Here is a 25,590-nt window from a genome sequence, read left to right on the forward strand (position 1 = left end):
TGAGCAGAGATGGAGAGGAGGAGCGCTAGAGTAAAACCCTGCCCTCTGTTCAATATTCCGTTTCACTGGGAAATGCGTCATAACACTGGAGAAAAGTCGTTTGCAACTTCCGGTTCACGCGGACTTTAATGCCATCTCTTGTGACGCTGTTTGTGTTTTGGAGGAGGCGTGGCTTTGGAGACGCTCTGAAGGGAAAAATTGCCTACACTACCTTTAATGAACTTCAAGCTATCTTATATAGCTTTCGTCTTATTTCTATACCGAAAGTAGTTCATGGGTTTTAAAGCAGAGGTTTTAAAGATTTTCAGACAGCTTATGACAGATTTCATGCTAACACATGAATGAGGATGGATGGAATAAACATCCATAAACAAGTACGCTTTTCATCTTATCGTCCATCGCATATGCGACACAAACACAAGGCCAGGGGAAAGCTTTCTACTTGAAAATAATCTAACAAAACCGAGTCAGCAAAGGACAGAGTCCGTCCTGAGGAGAGGTGGTCGAGATGGACGAGATGGGGGGCCGAAACTCCCCAGCTAATAAACTTCCAGACAGCACTGCGGCCAGGTGAGGGTAGGTGAAGGTAATGAAGCTTTCAGTTTTCAGTTCTTCTGGGGACATAGCCTGCACACAGCAAACACACAAAAGTACAGCTTTATATTTTAAAGGGATGGTTCACTAGATATATATATGTATACCAGACCTGTATGCGTTTCTTTCTTGTGCTGAACACAAAAGAAGATATTTTGAAGAATATGGGTAACCAAACAGTTGTGGGGCACCACTGACTTCTGTAGAACGAAAAAAAAAAAAATGCTATGGAAGTCAATAGGGCGACGCAACTGTTTGGTTGCAAACATTCTTCAAAATATCCTTTGTTGTGTTCAGCAGAACAAAGACATTCATTTGGTTTGGAACAAACTTGAGTGTGAGTAAATGATGACAGAATTTTCATTTTTGGATGAACTATTCCTTTAAGAGAAGTGCTTTGAAGTCAGGAACATACCCTGGGATAATATAAGGTGTATCTCATGAAACGTATTTATTGTACAATTCCATTTAATCATTCTGATTTAAAATCAGCTGTTTAATAAAAAACATTCTATTACAGTATAGGCAAAATATATGTTATTCTTCAGTTTGGGATGAAATGTGAATGTGTTTCCTTGAGGTATCAGAGGTCCCTGTAGTTTTTTACACAGAGACAGGACTGATGCAGCAGTGATGGTTTAGCAGGAGGTGTTTAGAGGAGAATATCTCCATCTGTTGAGGAACATGGGTCTCCGGCTCCATTAAGCTGATCACTGAAGAAAATCAACGAGCCACCGCAGGGAGAAGCAAACTAATGGCCAAGGTAACTTCATTATATATGACAAACTGTGGTTCTATATCAGAGAAGTGGAATTATCTTAAATCCAGATGGACTTTTTAATCACAATAAACGGACAAAGTTTTTACAACTAATACTGGCCCAATTATTTCAATGACACACTTCACGCTATTGCATTTCCTGTGTCTGTGTGATTAACGTTGCTTCAGGACATTAGTCTGGGTTCCCAAACTTCCATGACTGATGTAATCATCACGAACGACTGGAAGTGTCACGGGAACGTTTTTTTTTTAGCTTTCCCCGTTAAACAAGCAAACTAAGCATAACCTTCCTTACCTGACCAAATCCAATCATATGTAGCTTGGAAAAAAAGAAGTAATTTATCCATGTCTAAAAATGGATTTTTTGAAAAATTACCAATGAATGAAACCATGTCAAATTTTTCTTGAAAAAGATTAACCATGAATGATTAAATGAAGCATTTTCTCTGAAGATGTAGGCAGAGCGCAGTCACATAAGTGTGTGGCCAAATTTCTTTGAAGAATCACAGAGATAGAAAAAAAAGGAAAGAAAGCCACAATTCAAAGAAAACGATCAATGGTTTTTCCATGAAGTAATGCATTGAAGGAGAAACCTCAGTTTCACAAAGACGTGAGAACTGCAAGAAAGGAATAATATTTCATATTTCCCTGCAGCCATCATGGCTGGAATAATAATGTCATAGTTTGCTTGGTCCAATAAAGGATCTTTATGAAAACAATGATTCTACGAAAGAAAAATCGGTAACACTTTATTTTACAGTGTCCTTGTTACATATGTTACATGTACTTACCATAGCAATAACAAATGATGCATAATTACATGTAATAAACCCTCAACCAAATCCTAATCCTACCCTAACCCTATAGTAAGTACATGTAGTTAATTAATATTACTCAGTACTTAAATATAACACTGTAACACAGACACCTTAAAATAAAGTGTAACCCAAAAATCATGATGGAAATTGAAATGGTCAGTTCACTGGGTCATCACTCCAGAAAGACTGAAATCTTAGAAACTTTTGGTTAAGTACCAACTACATGTTTCAAATATTTTTTTAAATTATATAGTACTACACTCTCAAAAATAAAGCTCCCAAAAGGGCGTTTTCATAGAACTACCATTTTTGCTTCCCAAAGAACATTTCAGTGAACATTTTTCTTAGTGTGAAGAACATTTTAATAATCTAAAGAACCTTTTGTGGAATGGGAAGTTTCCATGAATGTTAAAGGTCCTTCATGGAACCATCAATGCCAATAAAGAACCTTTATTTTAAAGAGTGTGCAATCAAATATTCTGAATATTCTCTGGCTGGTTCATTGGAAATAAGACTTTGGAACTGATGTTGCCGTATTAGTTTCAGTGCTAGATTCATATTTTCATTTTCAATAAATCTTTTACATATTCACATTTAAGAGTGGTGTAATTGGACAACTTTTTGAGAAGTCATGTCTGTGTTATCAATTCCTTCATATTTCACTTGATAGACATAAATATAATTAAGTTTTATGTCTCTCAGTTGTTCTTAACAAGAGGACTGAAGGTACATTCACACCAAGAACGATAATAAGCCTATATTAGTGTCCACGCCAACAGACAATAACGCTTTATTTATTATAAGCACGCACTGCAGTTATAATGTCGTCTAATGCTTTAAATGCTCGAATTCTTTAAAGCTAGGTGAATTCTGACTGTCACTGTTTTCATTGTTCATCTGCTGGAAAAAATTGTTCTGAAAGTGATTCCAATGATAACTTTCCTCTGTGCCATAATTGTTATGGTTGTGGTGGGGAATTACCTATTCTCGTAGAATTAGAAATATTATTAAAACTATAGTTATAGTTAATGTTCTTGGTGTGAACAAGCCCTTACTATCATCTGAATAACAAAAAGATGACATTTTGAAGAATGTTGCAGTTAAATCAAACTAAATTGTATTAAAGTTACTTTCATGTACTTTCTTATAAAAGAAAGATCCACATACAGATTTGGAACAACATGAAAGTGATGGCAGATTTGATCATTATTAGGTGAACTATCCCCTAAAGTGACTATTCCCCAGACCATTTTTGAATGAAGAGATTTAAATCACATGTGCTGTGCAAAATTTCTCCATTAAGACACTTTAAAGTCATGTTGTGAGCAAGTTTTCCTCTAACCCGCTCGCAAAGAGGAATATTTAGCCAATGAAATCTGAAAACAGTGCAATCTATGATGCCAAATGTATAATTCTCTTACAGTTCTAGGCTTTTCATGAGTGTGGAAACCTCAATTGCAGTGAATTTACCTCCTATTTCTCAGCCCATATTAGCTGGTGAATAATTCCCTCTGTTTATCCAGATGAAGGTGAAGTACCCAGCACACGTGGAAGAGAAGCATAAACCTGTATGTGCTTAAGATCTCAGCAAGCGCAGAAGACTTCAGGGCTTCCCGGGACGACACCGACTCGAGAAAGAGATCAACTCCCAGCCGTACATCTTAAGCAGATCCCACCGGGCAGACAGGCTTTTTGAGTGGGTCTGTGCCACTGGTTACTGATTCATTATTAATACGAGCACCATGCATCTGACTACTAAGCCAGACTCAATGAGAGACACTGTGTTCATCCGAAGGAGGGGAAATGACAACATAATAAACACTTGCACTGTTTGTCGGTTCAAGCACCCAGTGGTGCACCTAGTCTGATGACTGAAGATTAATTCAAAGTTAAGTCCATCAGATTCCAGTTAATTCCCATCAGCAAGAAGTTTTGGAAGGAGTTCTCCAGCATTGGCGTCCTGAAAGTACCTCAGCAAACTATACAGGGGCTTGTGGGAGTGAGTGCGGAGGATTCCTAAACCTTGACAGCAGCAGTGGCGACTGATGAGTTTCCCAAGCAAACAGACTTTGTGCACGACAGCGCCTAGATCAGTAACAACAGCGAGTGTCACAGACACACACCTCCACTGCGTTCCTGTTTGCATGAATGAGGCCTTCATAGGGAACTTCAGAGGACGTGAAAACTACTTAAAAAGTACTTTACGAATGACAGTTTAGAGTTTATATGGAGTTTTATGAGAAATAGGGACCTGTCCATATTACAATTTATATTGTTTAATTGATATAATAATATAATGATAATAAAACAAATCAGGGTTACACTTAGTGTCCATGTTACAGTGTAATTATGCATAAGTACAGAGTAATAATAATTAATTAACTACTGTCATGCACTTACTATAGAGTTAGGATTGGAGTCTGGTTCAGGGTTAGTTTCATGTAAATATGCATAATTTAGAATTATTACTGCAGTAACTACATGTAACGTGTAACAAGGACACTGTAATATAAACTGTTACCAAAATCAGATTTTTGGGTTTGTGACGTACAGTGCTGGTCAGAATTATTTACACCCTTGGTAAATATGATCAAAGATGGTTGTAAAAAATAAATCTGCATTGTTAATCTTTTGGATATTTTATTATTAAAAATTATTTTACTTCAATAAAAGGTTAGATTATTATTTTTTTTAATAGAATATCAAAAGCATAATCAATGCAGATACATTTTTTTAGCCATCAGCCATCTTTGATCATATTTACCAAGGGGGCAGATAATTCTGACCAGCACTGTATACCTTATTTCAAAATTATGTAATTTATGGAACACATTTCAGATGCATCACTGTGATTTTGATATTTCAGCACAATCTATTAAATATAAGCAAAATAAATTGATGAAATGCTTTAAACAATGTCTGATTTAGTATTCTACTGACACTTCTCAAAAACCTGCCCCACCCATCCAAAAAACGATTTTTTTTTTTAAATCAGATGACAGCCGATAAACGTTTTGTTTTATAGATGTTTTTTTTAAAAGTCTCTTAAAAAAGTCTCACCATTGTAAATCAAAAATAAAGCAAAAAACAGTAAAAATTTTAAAAAATGTAATGTATTCCTGTGATGCAAAGCTGAATTTTCAGCATCATTACTCCAGTCTTCAGTGGCACATAATCCTTCAGAAATCATTCTAATATGCGGATTTGGCGCTCAAGAATCATTTCTTATTATTATCAATGTTGAAAACAGTTCACGAATACTTCATGAGATCACATTGGACTGACTCCCTGATCAGTGCAATTACTAGAGCTGAATAAAATGCACACACATTTGAATGCATATATTAATTTCTTAGCTTAGGAGCACACCAAACGCCACAGAAATCTATTTCGAGTTGAGTCTCCCATGTGGAGCACTATTTATATGGCGCGCAGAGTTATAGAGAACACCAAATCACTCACTTATGAGTTTCCATTTCGCTTTAGAAGGAGCTGCCCTTAGGTAGCTCACATTGAAACAGCCACAGACATCATGATTCAGCTTTTATAGTTTTATGTGAAGTAGACACACAAACACACTCTTCAAATAAACCAGAAAGAAGAAGAAGAAAAAAAAAACATGACACTAATATGCAAAGGTAAACTAAGATCTTTTTTATTTCTTGAATTTTTTTTATTTTTTTATGTATAGATCTATTTTTTTGTTCCTTTTTTCTACATACAAGTCCTTTTTTTAAAGTATGTCGTCATGCTGGGTGCAGCTTCGGTGAAGTAGCTCATGCAGGTGACCCATGTGGATATTACGAAGGACAGGCAAAAGACGGGGTGGACCGAGATCGAGCTGGACCACCGCCGGACTCCACTGTACAGTCACCAAATCACAAGACGTTTAGAAACGGGCTGGCCAGGACCAGGGGGACGAAAGTCAGGACTCTTTGCTAAGACACGGCTCAGATTCCCAAAAGAACACAATGAGAAAAAAAAAAAAAAAAAAAAAAAAAAAAAATCTTGACATCATCCGCTGGCTTCTCACGCCATCAAAACCATCCGTAATAGAAGACGACAGATAAAGAGAAGGTGAAGACGAAATTAGGATGATGCAAAAGAAAGACAATATATATATATATATATATATATATATATATATATATATATATATATATATATGTATATGTATATATATTCGCATTTGTGTGTGAAAAAAAAAATCCCATAAATCTCCCGCCCTTGAAAAGTGTCACCAACAGAAAAAGCTACTTTTTGCTGAGCCACATTTATGTAGAACCGACTGTGCTCATTAATTTCAGGCCGTAATCCTTTCCATTAGAGCAAAAGGGAGTCAAAGTCTACAGTCATTAATCATTACAGTACTGCAGATCCCCACACGCCGTCACAAATACATTACGGCCTCTGCAAGGACACGGCAGCCCTGGCATTTTGAGTAAAGACCTTAAAACCAAATTGCATGTTGCTTTTTGAGTGAAAAATTAAAATTAGTAATACATATGCAAGAAGTCTACTGTAACAGCACTGGAGAGGGTCACAATATATTTACAGCAGTGCACCAGAATACTGAGGATGACGAGCACGTCCCAAAGCCAGTCCCGACTGATCCAACTCAAATGCACATAAAGACAAAACAAAACAATACATTAGTGAATATTATGAAAGAACAAAAACTCAACCAAGGCTGAACTGTAAAATGCTGAACAATCTTTGCACCAATAACTTTCCGGACTTTTAAAAAATATTCTCAGTTTGTTTAAATGCTTGAAAAGAAAAGTAAATTGACATCTTTGGTGAAGATTCCACAGCAATCTCTCAGTCTTGTTGCTAGAATGCCAACTGGGCTCAGCAGCAGGTGCACAGACAAACACACTCGAACCGACGGACGGACAAACACGCATACTGCTGGTTTCTTTAAAAGGTTTAAAATCAACAACCAATCCTGCCGGAGAAACCTGACGCCATCGAGCGGGAAATGGAATGATAGCACTGGCAGAACGAAGCAGGTCTGATTTCATGGAAGTATTATGGAAGAACAGGCTCTGCGACCCATCAAAGGAAAAGTTCACCTAAAAAAAACAATCCAAACCTGCATGTGGTTATCTTTTCATTGGGATAAAATATGAGAGCTTTTAAAGAATCTCAATGCAGCGTTCCATTGTGACCTTGGTGTAAATCTTCAAAAAAGGGACCATTAAACCACCTTAAAAGTAGTCAATATTCAATATTTATGACTTTCCTAATGGAAAATCTTTCCTTTTGCTGCACCTCTCAAATGTTTTTTTGAACACACAGCAGTTTGGGGTCAGTAAGATTTTAAAATAATTATAAAATAAAGACTTTTATTACTCAAGGATGCATTAAACTGATCAAAAGATATATTTATAGTATTACAAAATACTTGCTGTTCTTTTGAACTTTCTATTCATCAAAGAATCCTGGTTTTCACACAAATATTAAATCAGCATAAATGTTTTAAACATTAGAATATTCAAATTATTTCTGAAGGATCATGTGACACTGAAGAATGGAGTTATGATGCTGAAAATTCAGCTTTGACATTTTTCTAAATGTGTTATAAATATTTCACAATAATTTTTACTGTATTTTTGATCAAATAAACAGTCTTGGTGAGCATGAGAGACTTCTTTCAAAAACATTACCATTGAAGGTGGTAAGAATTTGAAGTTTGCAAAACTGGAAATGTATTCAATTTATTGAATAATTCCTTACATTTCAGTCTATTCCTCACACAAATGATTCCTGAGATCTGAAATATAATGCTTGAGTTCTACGTTTTGTCCTTTTTGAGCTTGACTGTCATTGAACTGCTGTTGTACTCATAAGAGCTGCATGAAGATCCTTTAAAAATCTCCTTTTGTGTTCCAAGGAAAAAACTACAGCATACAGGTTTTAGGGTGAGGAACTCATTTTTTGGGTCAGCTACGCAGCCTTGTATCTTTCATTTTGTGTGTCAAAATCATATGTCTGAAATGTTATAAATCCCACCAGGAGTTTATATTATACAGCAACACTCCTGGAATCCGAAAACCACCAAAGCTCAACTTTATAAAAAAAGAAAGAATGATCGGTACAGAAAATAGTTCTGCTTCCTAGCTCTCTATAACCTTACCAGTCAAACATGCTGCACTGGATAAGCCATAAATCAAAGAGCGCCTGAGCTCCTGGCTCAGACCTTCCTACAGCAGAAGTCTGCGGAGGGAAAACCTCTTCCTCAAGGACACGGCTGAACTCAGCCTTACAGAAACCGTCTCGGAGGATTCAGGTCTGCGCAGGAAAAGAAAAGATCCTCGAACAAGACGCGAGGATGAAGTGAAAGTCAGAGTCGGCCCTGCAAACCCTCGCTTCCGCATGCAGAGATGTGACTTTTGTCAATAATAAACGTGCATCGTTTTTCGTGAAAAACTCCCACAATGCCCTGCTCTCGAATCTGCAGTGACTTAATGCGGCACGAATGCTGAAGGACGAGTTCATCCAGAAACAAACTGATTATTATCTCACCTACATGTCGTTTCGAACGGTGTTCGTCATGCAAAGCTATTATTTGACTTGGGAAGATTTGGAATGGAGTGCTTTTATGGAGCGACATGTGGGGGAACTTTCATATTTGGATGAACTGTTCCTTTAACACATCACATTAGCAGATCAGGCTCGCTGGGAAAGCCGCCGTCCGAGTGACTCAAGGACTCCATGCTGCTTTAAGTCAATGCAGTGTAGAAACGTAAAAAGAAAAGAAGGGCTTCTAAAAATGGTCCATTACAGGCCACTAATGTATTTAGCCCAGATAAAGGGCTTTCTTCGAGCGAGGCTGCCCGGAGCCTTGCGCAATTCGCACATGCATTTAAGACCTCTGAGAAATTTAAATAGCCACGACACATTGTTTAATAGGATCAATGCACTTTGGTTGCATCTATAAGAATACTCCATTATCCAATTCAATTTACTGTTTGAGAACACAGCTTTCGCTTCCAAGCTCTAAAGGAACCGTTAGCAAAAATTCAAGTTTCCCTCCGAGGTCAAATTAAAATCTGAAATCAATTCCGACTAGTACGCTAATTCTACACTAAAGTCCTGACAAAAGTGCGTCTATCTAAAGGGACCATGCTTTATAGTAATGATCTATGTGAATTTCTTCCCCTTTAAAAATCCGGAGGGAACGGAATAAAAAATATAAATATGCTTATGTTTTGCATATCAAGGAGAATCATGCTCGAAAGGTGAGCCAGCATCTGGGTAGGCTGGACCAGGAAACCTTCAGACCCGTGCGCACAGCTGTGTGGTCGACCTGAAGCCACGTAACGTACACGTTTACGGCGTCGAGGTTTTGTCAGAAGAACAACCCTCTCTCATGAAAATAGATTGAAAAACTAAAAATAACTTTTTTTCCAGTTACAAATGACATTACATCCTGCTATCCGCGGAAGGCTAATGCCGCTAACTTCAAAACAAACAAACAAACAAACAAACAAACAAACGTACGTTAAATGACAACCTGCTTCTACATTACAAATTATAAAGGCAAAGTCATGATTCACACAAAGAGAGCAAAATGACAGACTCTAAAGGGCTCTTAGTTTGTCTGAGAACAAACAGCAACACACACACACACACATACACACACACCCGCACATCAAGTGAAGTATTAACAGCTGGTTGTTGTCATGTCCTGGTCTTTTTATGTCCCCTGTTCAAGAGTTCAGTGAGAACTGGTCCTGTTCTATGGGCTTTTTCACCCAGGCACCCAGGCCCGCTTTGTGAAAGGCCTTGATGAGCGTTTGCTTCGCTGTGTGATACTCCTCCGCTGCTTGTTTGGCTTCGTGGTACGAGCTGGGCTTGGGCACTTTGATTCGCAGAGTTGATGAGAGCTGCCGAGAGAGAGAAAAAAATGACAGTACATGATGTGTTTTGTTTGGTTTTCCATTATTTTGTAATATAATACAATACTCATTAGGCAGTTCTATTTTACACTTAAAATGCGGATTTTTTTTTACGTTAAAAATATTGTTAATCTCCTGTCTGTGTGACGGACACACAAGACTTGTGCGCACAGAAAGCCGCTTTGAGTTCTCTTACGCGCTTGAACGGACAAAACACACAAAAGTATACCAAAATACCCGTTTTGTCCAATATCCTCGTAAGCACAGTCTTAAATGAGATAAATAACGCCTTAAATGACCTCAAAAGAGTTGTGAGATAATTTTATTCAATTTCTGCTTATATCCTACGTGTTAGATAAAATATACTATCTTTTTTTTGTTTCTACAATAAAATGTGGGAAAAAAAGTGGATTAAATGTGAAATTATCAAATATAAAAACTTTAATTTTAGGTGTGATTATGTTGTTCACTATTATAGTTACATATATATACACACACACACACACACACACACACACACACACACACACACACACACACACACACACACACACACACACATATATACATACATACATACACACACTGTATAACTCTAACTATATGTAATTACACAACTACAATAGTGAACAACAACGCGAAAAACGCAAAAGGAAACGGTTAACCGTTTTAGTACATGGTTGTCGTGTATATTATATTTTATATTATATTTTTCATTCCTGTTCTGTATACCATTAAATATAAAGGATATGTTGTGGAAAGAGGTAACTAAATCCTTGTTTATAGTGTTTTAAACATGCTTCAAATTTATATTCGCATGCTTCGTTTTGAAATTAGTGATAGTCTTACCTTAGTGTGTAGTGGCACCCAGCGGCTGTATATGGCGTGCTTACAGAGACGTGAGGGCCTGCCCATGTCATCCTTGCCTGTGGTGGCGTTAATGACTTCTAGAGCCTGATCTCCCACCGTCCAGTTCACACTGAAGTTGGGGGCCTTTCCTGGCTGCCGGGCCTCAGCGTTACTGATTCCTGCAAACACACAAATACACTCAATCATACAGTAGTAGAAAACTAAACCCGGAGATGGTGTTTGCTGCATTTGGTGCAAACATACAGTGTGGCCCTTTTTATGCAGACGACTTGATATAACTAAAATATTTCCTGAACAAATGCAAAGAAATTTATTTCAAAGCTTGTTTTTTTTTTTATAAAAAAAAACCTCAGATAAAACAATGTGTCCAAGGTTGTTTAAATAGTTCATTTTGAATAAACAGATTTAAACAATTGTACTTACGAGTGTAAATGTCTCCAATAAGATCCTAAACAACAGACTAATGACTTTTACACGTCTTACACGAGAACTCAAAAGCAATACCAAGCAAAAAAATGTTAGAGGACAGAATAAACCGGAAACAAAGAAGAAACTATTTTAACTGAATATTTACTTGAAACAATGGTAATTAATTGAAAAATACTTGAAGGCTGTACGCCATTATTTTAATCTTTTATTCCTTAATATTTATATTCTTATTATGGTTAAATTAATACTAAAATACATGAAGTAACATAATTTGTAATTTTATAAAAAATATTTCCATTAAGCATTCAATAAATGGCTCAAATTGCATTACGCATTACCTCTTTACTGGCAGACCAAGACAACAGGAAGAAAAAGAGCTGATAAATGCAGAAGGGTCGTTCTTTGAGCTAGTGTTATGAAGCATAGGTCGAGTATGTTATGCTTCAACCTCCCACAACACATCATCAAATGGAGATTTGCAGCAGCAAGCCATTAAAAGCAAGTTCTCCTAGGAATCTGATGTAACCCACTGCAAAAGCACTGTTTGGTGTTTCTAATGAGGAACAAAAAGTGAGAAAGGATATGTTCTCTCAAAGAGCAGCCAACATCTCCCTGATGACTCTTTGAAACTCAAGCAAATATTTAATGAGGAAACCTTAGTGTCTAAACCCAGTGTGTAGAAACTAGCTAAAAGTTGTGATGCTACTTAACTTACCAAGGTTTTTCAGAAGCATAATAAAAGTTCACCAAATTTTATCAAATATATCTCAAGGATTGGTATCAGGGCCGATCAGGCATCTGCTGTCACGCAAGTGTATTACAGTAGGGGATGGTAAGCGCCTTCAAGTGGGTTTGCCAACCGCCATTAAAAGGAAAACAAGCTCAACTGTGCACGAGTGACGCGTGAGAACCAGTGAGGTCTGTTCTAGCATGTCACATGCACCTTCGAGCTTCTGTGGTAAGTGTATTTGATGTGCACTTTTATAACGAATCACTTGAAAGTCATTTATTTACTATTTATTTTTGTCTTCAGGACATCCGAGACGTTTTTGTCATAACGTGTTGCAATGGGTTGCGCCTTGCTTTGGATTTTATTGACAGCTTTCTAACCTTAATTCTACTATTTTTTTCTTTTTGTTGCAATTACTGCTTATTGTACATATAAAATGCATACATTTTATATCAGTAGTCCCATATTCATAATTGTGATGAAACAGTATGTATATATATATATATATATATATATATATATATATATATATACACACACACAGTGTATGTATGTATGCATGTAAGTACGTACGTACCTACCTACACATATACATATATATACAGTATATATGAAGAGTTCAGATGCAAAAGCCTCTAAGTGCCATCTGAAATTTTCTTCTAGAATGATAATTTTTAACAAGCTCGTATATTTAAGTTCAGTAATTTCACTTAAATAGCAATGAAAATGACCTATTAATTGTCATTTAAGTGAAACTACTGAACTTTATACAAGCTTGATAAAAATTTCAGATGGCACTTAGAGGCTTTTGCATCTGAACTCTTCATATATACTGTATATATATGTATATGTGTAGGTAGGTACGTACGTACTTACATGCATACATACAATATTCAATGATTCAGATCAGGGGCACAAAAATTTGATCATTGTTTTGTACCATGTATAAAAATATGACTGATTAAATTCAAAATTATTACATGTGATAGTTCGGCAATTAAAAGATACTGCCTCTATACGTAGCTTCAAAATAGTTAGCTTTTAGTAGGTAGTTTTTCTAACCACTAAAAGTGTAGCTCGACTATAGCTGAACCACTTTAAATTTTGACAGTTTTTCCCAACCAGCAGGGGCATCTGCGATTTCAGGCATGATGTGAATTACTGAAACAGGTCGTCGGTGTGTGATGGCGAGATGGAGAGCAGGCCCATCTAAATTTCAGTAATTCATCAAACCACAAGGAAATTGGAGGCAAGTTGGGGGAAACTGTCCATCTAGTAAATGGTAATACAATTTGACATGGGTGCCGTTTTCAATGATTCGGGAGTGTAAATGCGAGCCGGCCGTATGATGTTGTCTTACCGCTGAGCAGGGGGCGGTTGAGGGAGAATTGCTGGGGCAGGTCTTCGATGTCAGCGATCCGCTGGTACATGGCTCTGGACAGATGATCAGCATGATACAGGCTGCCCAGGATGATGCTGGAGAAGTAGATGGGCTCAGTGAAGTAGCTCATCAGAGAGCCCTGGATGCCCACCACGTTCCACCTGCAGGAACAAACACAAACACCTTCTTCAAGACACAGATAGCATTATTTTATATGCTCTTTTCTCTCTGATGTACACAACCCCCATCAAAACGAACCTGGGGTCCATTTTTATTACAAATAATAATAATAATTTTTTTATTTGGCATTTTGCATAGTTTTTTCCTCTAATGTACGCAACACCATCAGATCAGACCTGCAGTTGATTTTTATTATAATCAATTAGAATTATGGTTACATTTAATTAGAACGTAATTATTTTACAATTATAATTGACATTTTCATTAATTTCCCCCCTGCTGTTCGCAACCCCTTCAGAACAGACGTGTAGTGGATTTTTATCATAATTAAATACAATTATTGAATTTACTTATAATTATTTTATTATTAAAATGTTGCATTGCTTTCCCCTGCTGCTCGCCATCACAGCAGACTTGCAGCCCAATTGTATTATATTTAATAATATGATTAATTATAATTATCACATTTTATATTTGGCATATAATACTTTATATTATTGTCATTTTCAATAATATTTTCAATTTCACAAACATATATATATATATATTATATATATATATATATTTTTTTTGTTACTAGCCTGAAGTACTTCCAGCACGTTTACATAATGGATTCCTAATCTCGCCATCTAAAACACTACAAATTACCATGTAGATGGAGCATAGACAATCAGGAACTACAAGAATCACAAAACATGAAAACAACAGAGCAAAAAAAGCAATCTGGCCAGCAGCCCAGATGTGAATGATTTTCAAACGCCTGATATATAAAAACAGCACCCGTGGATGAATTGTTCAATTAGAGCTGTTCTTACAAACCACCTCATTTACATATTTTCTTTACAGGTCCCAGACTCACCCACTGGGTCTCCCTCCTCAGCCATTCACAGTCAAAAGGCCTAATCAAGCCCAAAGCTGCTCCCCAAAACAACACCTGCTGTATGCAGCTGAAAAGATCCCAGACTCAAGTGATTAGAGCTGTTCTTTTCAGCCTGACCAATCAACAGCCTCCGATGCCAGAAAGACACAGCTCAACCTTAGCAATTGCTACTGTTAACTACTTTGTTAACCAAGCACTAAACGCACTGCAGCGTATTCAGAGTTCCTGCTGGCGGATATCCAGTCTACCTGCAAAACTAGATTTCTTTTTAAAGGTTTGATGACATCCTGGAAAACTTTTGACAAATCCAGACTGTAATGTAAAATGTGAATATTTCAATTATTTGATGAAATGTGTTCAAAGTCTTTAACTCTAAATTTAAATCAAAGTCCAATGTAAAAAAACAAAATTCATTTCATTTCAGTTGTTTTACATTTAATTCTGTTCTAAAAAAATAAAACGGGTGATCAAGAAGAGGGTTTATGCACGAAAAACTTAAGCTAAAGATATGGCATCGACAAAAAAAGACATTCTGCCTGTTTTGGAGCTACTGTTTTTCTTATTTCAGACGTGGCTGGATCAGCACCTTCCATTAAAAATTCACAGGAACACCAGTGTGTTCCGGTTTGAGACTCACACCTAGCAGAGCAGGTACAGACCCTGACGGAGGAGACACAGCGTTCTATCAACACCACACGCTCATTCATCTCGGCAGATGGGCTGCTTTTCCTTGAGTGTGAGCTGTGAACATCAGTTCTGCTGTGTGTGAGTGTGTGTGTGTGTGTGTGTGTGTGTGTGTGTGTGTCAGGCCGTCCCTGAGCAACACATAAACTAGCCCAGCCCTCACTTAATACCGCTTTCCTCTAAAACCAAAGCAATAAACTGAATCAGCAAATACAGTATCAAACAGATCCTGAAAACATGAAAGGTTTATTGTCTCTCTATAGTTCAATACTTCAACTGATGCATTGTATATAGACATTAATACTAAATGTGTTAAGGTTAACCCAGGGACATCAACATTGTTAAAAAAAAAAATCATTAAAAAGCTATATAAACACACAATCTTCAGTGAATAACATATTTTGTTATTATCTCCTTTAGTATGACAACCAAAAAAAAATATAGGGCTATCAAGTGATTATATTTTTTTAATCTAATTAATAACATAAGCAGATTAATCAATTGAATTAACCCAAATCAATCCCCCAAATAGATCATTTAAAGTCATTATTGTGTTAGATGAGAAAAACATTCAATAGACATTACAAAAAGTAGCTTTATAAAGAAGTATTTTGATCTAACATTTAATTTATTACACAAACATTTAAAGGCTACAATGTGGCAATACATTTTTTTTTCCCAGAAGCTGAACTGGCATTTAAGTACATTTACACAGAATGTTTAATGCAGCTCAGAGGTGGCATGAATATGAATAAAAATAATTAAATGATACTCTAAATCTGAAACTAAAACATCCATTAGGTGGTGGCAATTTAGTTCGTATTTACACTGCAGGTCTTGATGCCAAATTCCGATTTGTTGGCTATTTCTGATTTTTTTTGACGACCATCTTACATCTTTTACAAGTGACCCATATCCGATATCTGTATTTACACTATACTTTTGGAGAAACGACACAAGGTAGACGTACTGACCCGGAAAAGCTTGGGTCGAAAAGGATGTTCCACATATGAATGAGGATATCAGAATCCATGTTTCCATTACATTTACATTACTTGAATCATGTAATGTATATGTGGCCTTACTGTCTTAATGATGAGTCATTCAATCATTCATTCAACCGATTCATTCCAACGGCTGATTCATTCCGGAACGAAGCAAGTGGCCTTCTTTATGAAAGTGTCACTGAATCAACTGACCAATTAAACCCAATTTGTTAAAAAATGCAGATTAAAGGCCCTTTCACACTGGATGCGATTTTGACGCACGAATAATTCGCGCGATGGTTTTATTTTTTGATCAGCTGTTTGTGTAATGAGTGCTTCCACACCAAACGCGAATCTGTTGCGGCGAAAAAACGACTTATTTTTTTTTTGCTTCGATGTCGATTTTTTTAAAACTTTTGCGGCGACAGAAAAGGCTTCAGCCAATCATATACTACAAGGACAACGATTTGAAAGACAATGTGTGGCGTAGCATTGCCAACCAACTCGGTTATCACGACTGTGAGTATGTTGTGTGATAGTTTTAGTCGTTGTATAGTCCTGTGCTGTGCAGGCTAGCAGGCTAAACTACATTTGGGATAGAAAGCTAACACTATTATCGTCAAAGATAGAGACAGAGACCGTGTTTACTTTGAACATGTGAGACTATTTAGGGCTGCTTTTAGTATACTATACATTCTTTTGTGTGATATCTACAGTTTCTAGTCGAATGATTTTAACTTACTTACTTCGTGTGTTACATGTAAATGTGTAGTGACATTACAAAATGCACTGTGTTTAGTTGAAGACGCAAAAAAAACTGTGCACATTAGCATACTCCCCTTCAGACTCTCTGTTCTTTAAGATTGGGTGCACCCAAAACCTTCTTTTCTGTCTTTTAAAGAAAATGAAAAGCTCGTCTTCACTGGATGATGATGATGATGATGATGTCCATGTTTTCTCAGCTGTCGGCGCGAAAGTTTTGGAATGTTGAAGCTCTCTGAACGTCACAGACGCCGCAAATTCGCGTCGCGGCTGATGTGAATGGTTTTGACGCTAACTATTCGCAAACAAACTATTCGCTTTTTCGTTTCGCTTTTTCGTTACGCATCCGGTGTGAAAGGGCCTTAATTCATCAATGAAACACTACTGTGTTGCTCAGAGATGCACAACAGTTCTCCTGTGGCTTTGTTTGTAACTATTTTCATTGGCGAAATTGAGAAAAAACAGACAATATTGTGTGATATTGCTAAACTATATCATGTGATATAAATAAACAAAAACAAATAGAGGGGCATTTTTGCCCTCATATCTTGAATTTTAGTGGCATTTTAAATGCATTCTAATAGGCTTCATCACACAGTCAATTGTTGCCCTGCATCATGTTCATAACTAAAGTGCATGTTATTTAAGATGATGTACAGGTCTGGGCCGGGGCGTAGTGCATTAATCATTTTAACACATTATTTTTCCCCATAATTAATCGTACCAAATTAATATGTTAAAATGACAGCCCTAAAAAATTAATAATTAAAAAACAAAAAACAAACAAAAGTTTTGTAGTTTCAATTGGGTTCTAAAATAATAAAAATAACAAAACTAAATAAATAAAATTAATTAAAAAATTAAAGTACAATTAAAAAAAGTAGACTGCAGGATGAGGTTGATATAAACGTACTGCAGAGTGACAGTTAAAGTGTGTGTGTGTTGAGGTGGAGATGCACACTGGGTATTCTCTCATTAGCAGAGACAGGACCTGTGCTCTCTGGTCACAGCTGTCTCTGACATGTTCTTATCTCTTAGCTCACAGCTGCTGGGCGGCAGGGACAGACGCATCGCCACATTGACCCCACAGGATAAATGAATGCTCCCTCCTATTCTGATAATACTGTCTTCTTTATTTAACTAGGGTTATAGTAATGTTGAACCCATGCACCTCTTTCCCTGTCAATTATGAAGTCCGGTAATAGCCAAAGAGCAATTAAATTCTCAAAGCCCTTGTTCTCTTCCCGACGGTGACAGGTACAGCGTCTACCCTGTGCAGTGAGATTAACCAGAAGGTTCCAGACTACTGCTTTTGCTGAGCTGTCTATTATTCTAATGAAGAGGGCTGACAATACCTTCACTCCAGAACTTAGAGGGATGCTTAACTAGGCAGCAACTTTTAACATATATATCATAGAAGCAAAGCAGGCAGGAATTTATGCTCATTATGGCCAAATATTAATGCAACATTACATCCTTTACAGACAAGGACACCCCAGAATGCATTGTGATGAGCTCAGTGAAGAGAGTTGGAATATTTTCTTATTTTGTAAAATAGCAAAAGAAAGAAAGAAAAGTATTTTATATGGTTATTAGTATGTACTGTGTTTCGGCCTTTTCTCAAGGCCGCGGAAGCATGGTAGTGGGCTTGTGTTTTGATACGCACTTCATTCCACCAAGCGTTGTTTGTTTTCTTCTTATTTAAATCCAGATAATTGATTTACAAAACATCGAATGAAATTAAGGTACAAATTATACAAAACGAAAAAAACTTATGAAGTGGTCAAAAATCGTCTCAGACCCACTCCATATCTCCCGACATTTTGAATTCAATCCATTTTCACGCCCTTTATGATGTATCCAATTTTCGATATTTCCTTTCTTAATTAACAAATCAAATTAAAACAAAACAACTAAATAATATCATAAAATTGTAATAAAAAAAAATGAAACCAAATAAATGTACTGAAATGGCTACAACATACTTTTTATTTCCGATATCGGAAATCTACGTATTGTTTGTCGCATGGAAAAGATAATAGATAAATCACATTGGTAGATGCGCATGTAACAAATTGTTTAATCTTATATGTATGGTTCATTACGCTACTACAAATGGAAAAACACCTTCTACGGAAGTGTCTTCATGCCGTGCACTTAAGACAGGGAAATAAACCAGTGTCCTTGATTATACGTCCATCAGGACTAGTCTTTATGAAGGTGTTGGATTTGACCAAATAGTCTCTAATGTTTCTCGCTCTATAATATGAAAAAAGAGGCGGGACTCTCGCCCACTGGATCACACTTAAGTATATACTGAGGATGAGCGCTTGCTGCATGGAGAATACTATTTTTATCCGTTGGTTTGGAATATAAAGAGGTCGATAACGTACCGGATTCAAATATAACCCTAGTATCAAGGAAAACAACAGAATGGGAATCAATTTCCACATTGAACTTAATAGAATCCACTATATTATTCAAATACTCAACGAATTCATCGAAAATATGTCTGGAGCCCCTAAAGATACAACATACATCAACCACATATCCCTTCCATATTAATACAGATAATTGCATCAAGAAATCACCAGTTTATTTTAAATATGAGGGGAGATGTTCAACCAAAGATCTTAAGGTACGATCTACATACTGTGATATAGGTTCCAGTAAACATTCATTGGAAGCTACAATAGGGCGCCCCAGGGGCTTATTCACAGATTTATATACATTAAACATCATTTTTGTAAGTGCAATTTCTACTTTTCATGAAATTATTTCATATTATATATATATATATATATATATATATATATATATATATATATATATATATATATATATATACATACACACACACACACACACACTCACCTAAAGGATTATTAGGAACACCATACTAATACTGTGTTTGACCCCCTTTCGCCTTCAGAACTGCCTTAATTCTACGTGGCACTGATTCAACAAGGTGCTGAAAGCATTCTTTAGAAATGTTGGCCCATATTGATAGGATAGCATCTTGCAGTTGATGGAGATTTGTGGGATGCACATCCAGGGCACGAAGCTCCCATTCCACCACATCCCAAAGATGCTCTATTGGGTTGAGATCTGGTGACTGTGACCATTTTAGTACAGTGAACTCATTTTCATGTTCAAGAAACCAACTTGAAATGATTCGAGCTTTGTGACATGGTGCATTATCCTGCTGGAAGTAGCCATCAGAGGATGGGTACATGGTGGTCATAAAGGGATGGACATGGTCAGAAACAATGCTCAGGTAGGCCGTGGCATTTAAACGATGCCCAATTGGCACTAAGGGGCCTAAAGTGTGCCAAGAAAACATCCCCCACACCATTACACCACCACCACCAGCCTGCACAGTGGTAACAAGGCATGATGGATCCATGTTCTCATTCTGTTTACGCCAAATTCTGACTCTACCATCTGAATGTCTCAACAGAAATCGAGCCTCATCAGACCAGGCAACATTTTTCCAGTCTTCAACTGTCCAATTTTGGTGAGCTCGTGCAAATTGTAGCCTCTTTTTCCTATTTGTAGTGGAGATGAGTGGTACCCGGTGGGGTCTTCTGCTGTTGTAGCCCATCCGCCTCAAGGTTGTGTGTGTTGTGGCTTCACAAATGCTTTGCTGCATACCTCGGTTGTAACGAGTGGTTATTTCTGTCAAAGTTGCTCTTCTATCAGCTTGAATCAGTCGGCCCATTCTCCTCTGACCTCTAGCATCAACAAGGCATTTTCGCCCACAGGACTGCCGCATACTGGATGCTTTTCCCTTTTCACACCATTCTTTGTAAATCCTAGAAATGGTTGTGTGTGAAAATCCCAGTAACTGAGCAGATTGTGAAATACTCAGACCGGCCCGTCTGGCACCAACAACCATGCCACGCTCAAAATTGCTTAAAATCACCTTTCTTTCCCATTCTGACATTCAGTTTGGAGTTCAGGAGATTGTCTTGACCAGGACCACACCACTAAATGCATTGAAGCAACTGCCATGTGATTGGTTGATTAGATAATTGCATTAATGAGAAATTAAACAGGTGTTCCTAATAATCCTTTAGGTGAGTGTGTATATATATATATATATATATATATATATATATATATATATATATATATATAACCTTTTTTTTTTTACACTTATTAGCTATAATGTAAGAACTAACAGCTAAAAACATCATTAACACTTGATGACATGAAGTGCAAAACATTACTGGAAATCCTTAAAACAGCAGCTGGGATTCTTTTAGTGTTGTTGCTGAGCATCATGTCTATGTAGGCAGCAGACAGCAAGTCAGCTCACTAGGTTTTAGAACAGGGCTCATATGTACATGTGTGTTTACATGCTACCAACTACCTTGCGATTTTGTCACTGCATGACATCGTAAGCAGCCGCTCCCCCTGCAGAACTCCGTCCCATGTCTGTATGGTGTTACTCGTGCGCACCGGGATGGTTCCCTCTCCAGACTCGATCTTGGTTCTCAGTTGGCCCCTTGCCTTCCTGTTGGGGTGTCTGTCACCCTGGTCTGAGGAGAACAGTTAAACAAACATTTTAAAGGAAAGAGGGGCACTTCCATGCAGTGTTTCTGAAAATGTTAAATCTACTTCAACTAATCAACACATTTAATCAACCAATAACAATAAGTTAAAGAAGTAATTGTATGTTTTGCTTCAGCTGAATAATTGTATGGTCTATAAAGCAACACTCAAGAGCAGAATTAATCAGTTCACAAGAGGAGTCGACAAAGCCAGCTAATTAAAAACACTGATGAAATTTGTTTTTGAAATGCAGCCAGACAGACAGTAAAGTGAAATTATAATGAAATGCGACCTGATCATAAGAGGGCCCATCCTGATCTTAATTGAACACAACTATTCAGTTTTGATCATTCATTTCCAACAAGTGTTTGAGTAAACTAACGTCCTCATCCACCTCCCGCTAGATCACGTATAAAGGACTGAACAGTTTGATTGAATAAAGACTCAGTTTCACCCTCTACGCCCGCCTCGTGAGGAGAGAAGATCCGAGCGTCTCCACAGGGCGATGTGCTGATGTAAAGATGAAACTGGACGTTGTCTTTCAGCCGGAAGCCACGTTTGTCACACTGCGTGAATATGGACTTTTGGTGCTCCTCTTTATTGTTGCTAAATTCAGAGAGAAACAATAGAAAAATCACATTTTTCTCCAAAGTTTTTTTTGTCATGTACAAATACATACAATGCATGCATACTTGCATGATCATATTGCAATTATTTTGACATATTGTGACTGCAATTTGAACTCCAAGATTCTAAACATTTAAAGATGTGGTCAGTATATATATATATATATATATATATATATATATATATTACATATATATCTCACATACTCTTTTTTTGGAACTCAGTCCACTTGAATTAGATATAAAAACGTAATATTAAATAATAATAATACAAAAAAAAAAAATGTAAATATATACATAATTTTATTATAGATTACATAATTTTATCACTCTTTCTCTTTACATATTTTTTTTGTATATATTATAGATTACAAATATTTTTTCAAAATATTTTAATTAACATATATATAAATGAATATACATTTCATTTTTTATTACATCAAAGCATTTGGTGGTTTAATCAATTTTATTTTGTACATTTTTGTTTTTATTTTATATATCTTATTGATAAATTTTTTCAATATATTTTCATATATATATTTTTTTCTTTACATTTGGTGGTTTAATAAATAAAATACTATATCGCGTCTAATGTATAAATGCTAAATATATAATAATAATAATAATATTAATAATAACAATTATTATTATAATAAAACCACCAAACACTGATTAATTAAATACATGCAAATATATCCATACTAACATTTCGTTATTATTATTATATTTTAAATATATATTTATATTATATATTTATATTTAACATTTATTTAGCATTTGGTGTTTAATAAATTGCAAAAGGCCACGTCATGATTAATCACTATTCATTTTGCATCTCTATCTAAAACTGTCTACTATAACAAGATGTTAAATTAAAACCTGTTTATGAATTTAATTTCCCTTTCTGCTAGACTAAACATCATCCATCATGCTATGATGACAAATGAGACGTACAGAGACATGCAAGAGAGTAAAGGCGGCGTCTCACCTTAAGAAGTGCTCCAGCTGCATGTAGAGATACCTGATCAGGGAGCGACGAGCAATGATTTCAGCGTGACAGTCGTTGAGCGCCAGGCCGCGGTCGCTCATATACTCGCCGTTTATACACTTGGTTCCCGTGGAGACGCAGATGACCTGAGCGTCCTTGACATCAGTGCCTGTGTTCAAAACAGGTGGAGACATACCAGGACTGACAACTGAACCAACAAAAATCACACAACACAAGTCTGGGAATATCTTTTTTGAATTTTTAGTATTAGTAAAAGTTGACAATTTCAAGTACACGAAAGACCATTAAAGCAGTCAGTAAGTAATTCATTAGGCTGATTCATAAAGATTACTAATGAGTTTGAGTCTTTTTGATGGATTACTTGTAAAGAACTGTCTTAGAGCCATTTGGAAGCAAAAAAAAAAACATATTTGCTTTTTACATTTATTTAAAATGGGACCATTTCTGAACAAGAACTTGTTCTCAGTTCCAAGAACTCTACCTGTTGTCATGACAACACCCGCCAGAACTTTCCGCCGTGCGTGTGGAGACGTGAAGTTGTCAGTGAGCTCGCTGAATTTGTCCACTACCAGACGAGAAACGGCATCTGCAAGAACCTGGTAAAGAGCATACAGGCGTCAGACTTCAACGCTAACATCAGTAATACATGAACACGCATCCGCTACGGGCAGACAAGCAATACTGAAAACAGGGCTGCACTTTATTTTACACTACGTGCACTTACATGTACTTCCCTAAGAAAGTACTGGGTAATATAAGGTAACTACATGGGTTAAGGTTAAGTTTAGGGGTAGGTTCAGGATTAGTGCCTTGTTATTACCCATTTACTATAATAAGTACATAGCATGTACATGGGGAACGGGACTGTAAAATAAAGTGCTACCGAAAACAGTACTGACTTCATGACTAAATTCAACATTAAGTCATCCTCCCCCTTTTTATCCTCTCCCCTTCGACATGTAATACACACTTCTCATGATCCAATCAATTCCTGATGGATAAAATCAAATTTTTCCTTGTTGAATATGCTTTTCCACTCAGAAATATTTGAGATTAAAAGTACAGTTTCAACACAAAATAGTCTATACAATTATACTGATTTGTAATGGAACGCATCTAAATTAAATCCCACTCAATTGACCCTTCCCTCTATGGATGACTGTAAAGCAGAATTTACCGTAGACCTCAGATTCACCTTCCGCTGCTGCAATATAATATCAATATTTCATCGAAACCCTTCAGGCACCTCGGTGATTCCTTTCCGTTAACAGTGCCCTCCACTTCACATTCCTTAATATGCTGGAAAATGATTATGCCAAGGAAAAATCAATGGCCGAATGGGCACGAGTTAGAGACATTAGTCTAACACTGCTTCCCAAATACTTCAGAGTCACTCAGTCGGAGACGGCTAATGGGAGTTTTAAAGTGGAGCATCCCGATACATTATCAGGAGACAGAGAAATCTCCCACTGAACAGAAGGCTGCGTTTTATTCTTATGATAAAACACACTAGTTACCACCATCATCTTTATTTGCTTTCATTTCCCATTAGCGCCTGGGGACAGATGACAGAAAAATCACTGGCCAACTAGACGCAGATTTCACAGTAGAGCAGACTAGGAAACAAAGAAAGTGGAAAAAAGGAGGCTAACAAATTAACAAATAACATTCTTGAGAATGTTTTCAATAGAAATGCTAAATTAATAGTGATTAATCATGACGACGTGGCCTTTTGCAATTTATTAAACTACCAAATGCTATATAAAATGTAAAATACTTAATATATAAAATAAAAAATAAATCTAAATTTAGCTGTTTTAGAGATTTAACATGTTAAATTGCTGCGATTAATTATGGAAAAAATTATGCGCTCAAATAATTAACGCACATCGCCCTGGCTCAGACCTGTAGGTCATCTTACATTACATGCACTTTAGTTAAGAACATGATGAAGGGCAACAACTGACTGTGTTATGAAGCCTATTAGAATGCAGTTAAAATGCAAGATATATGAGGGCAAAAAAAAAGCCTTATAATTTAGCAATATCATGAGCAAAACTGCTGTTTTTCCAAATATCTGCATGATTGCAAATGTGATATTGATTTTATACAACAGTTTTAAAGTGTGTTACACTTTAGACACAACATTGTCTGTTTCTGCCAAATTTCGCCAATGAAAATAGTTCCAGACAAAGCCACAGCAGAACTGTTGTGCGTCTCTGAGCAACACAGCGGTGTTTCGTTACTGAATGAATCTGCGGTTTGTAACGAATCGAGTGAGCAGTTGATTCAACGACACTTTCATAAAGACGGCCACTCGCTTCGTTCCGGAAAGAATCAACCGTTTGAATGAGTGACTGAATGACTCATTAAGACAGTTACTTGTCGCCACCTATTGAC

The 25,590-nt window shown here is 36.6% G+C and overlaps 1 protein-coding gene across 3 annotated transcripts in view; it reads right to left on the minus strand.

Annotated features, from left to right (window-relative positions):
• Positions 1-9,080: 9,080 nt before the first annotated feature.
• The window catches only part of adarb1b (adenosine deaminase RNA specific B1b), a 157,152-nt gene continuing 140,642 nt past the window's right edge, over positions 9,081-25,590 (minus strand). For all 3 annotated transcript variants that reach the window (XM_081369203.1, XM_081369205.1, XM_081369204.1), the window contains 7 exons: positions 23,672-23,786; positions 23,170-23,338; positions 22,010-22,161; positions 21,374-21,542; positions 13,486-13,667; positions 10,946-11,124; positions 9,081-10,084 (listed from right to left, as the gene is read on the minus strand). In XM_081369203.1, coding sequence (XP_081225329.1) covers positions 9,908-10,084; positions 10,946-11,124; positions 13,486-13,667; positions 21,374-21,542; positions 22,010-22,161; positions 23,170-23,338; positions 23,672-23,786 — 1,143 coding nt within the window. In that variant the 3' untranslated portion in view covers positions 9,081-9,907. The remainder of the gene's footprint in view (positions 10,085-10,945; positions 11,125-13,485; positions 13,668-21,373; positions 21,543-22,009; positions 22,162-23,169; positions 23,339-23,671; positions 23,787-25,590) is intronic.

The sequence above is a fragment of the Scardinius erythrophthalmus genome (assembly GCF_964197995.2).
Source record: "Scardinius erythrophthalmus genome assembly, chromosome: 6".
Classification (NCBI taxonomy): domain Eukaryota; kingdom Metazoa; phylum Chordata; class Actinopteri; order Cypriniformes; family Leuciscidae; genus Scardinius; species Scardinius erythrophthalmus.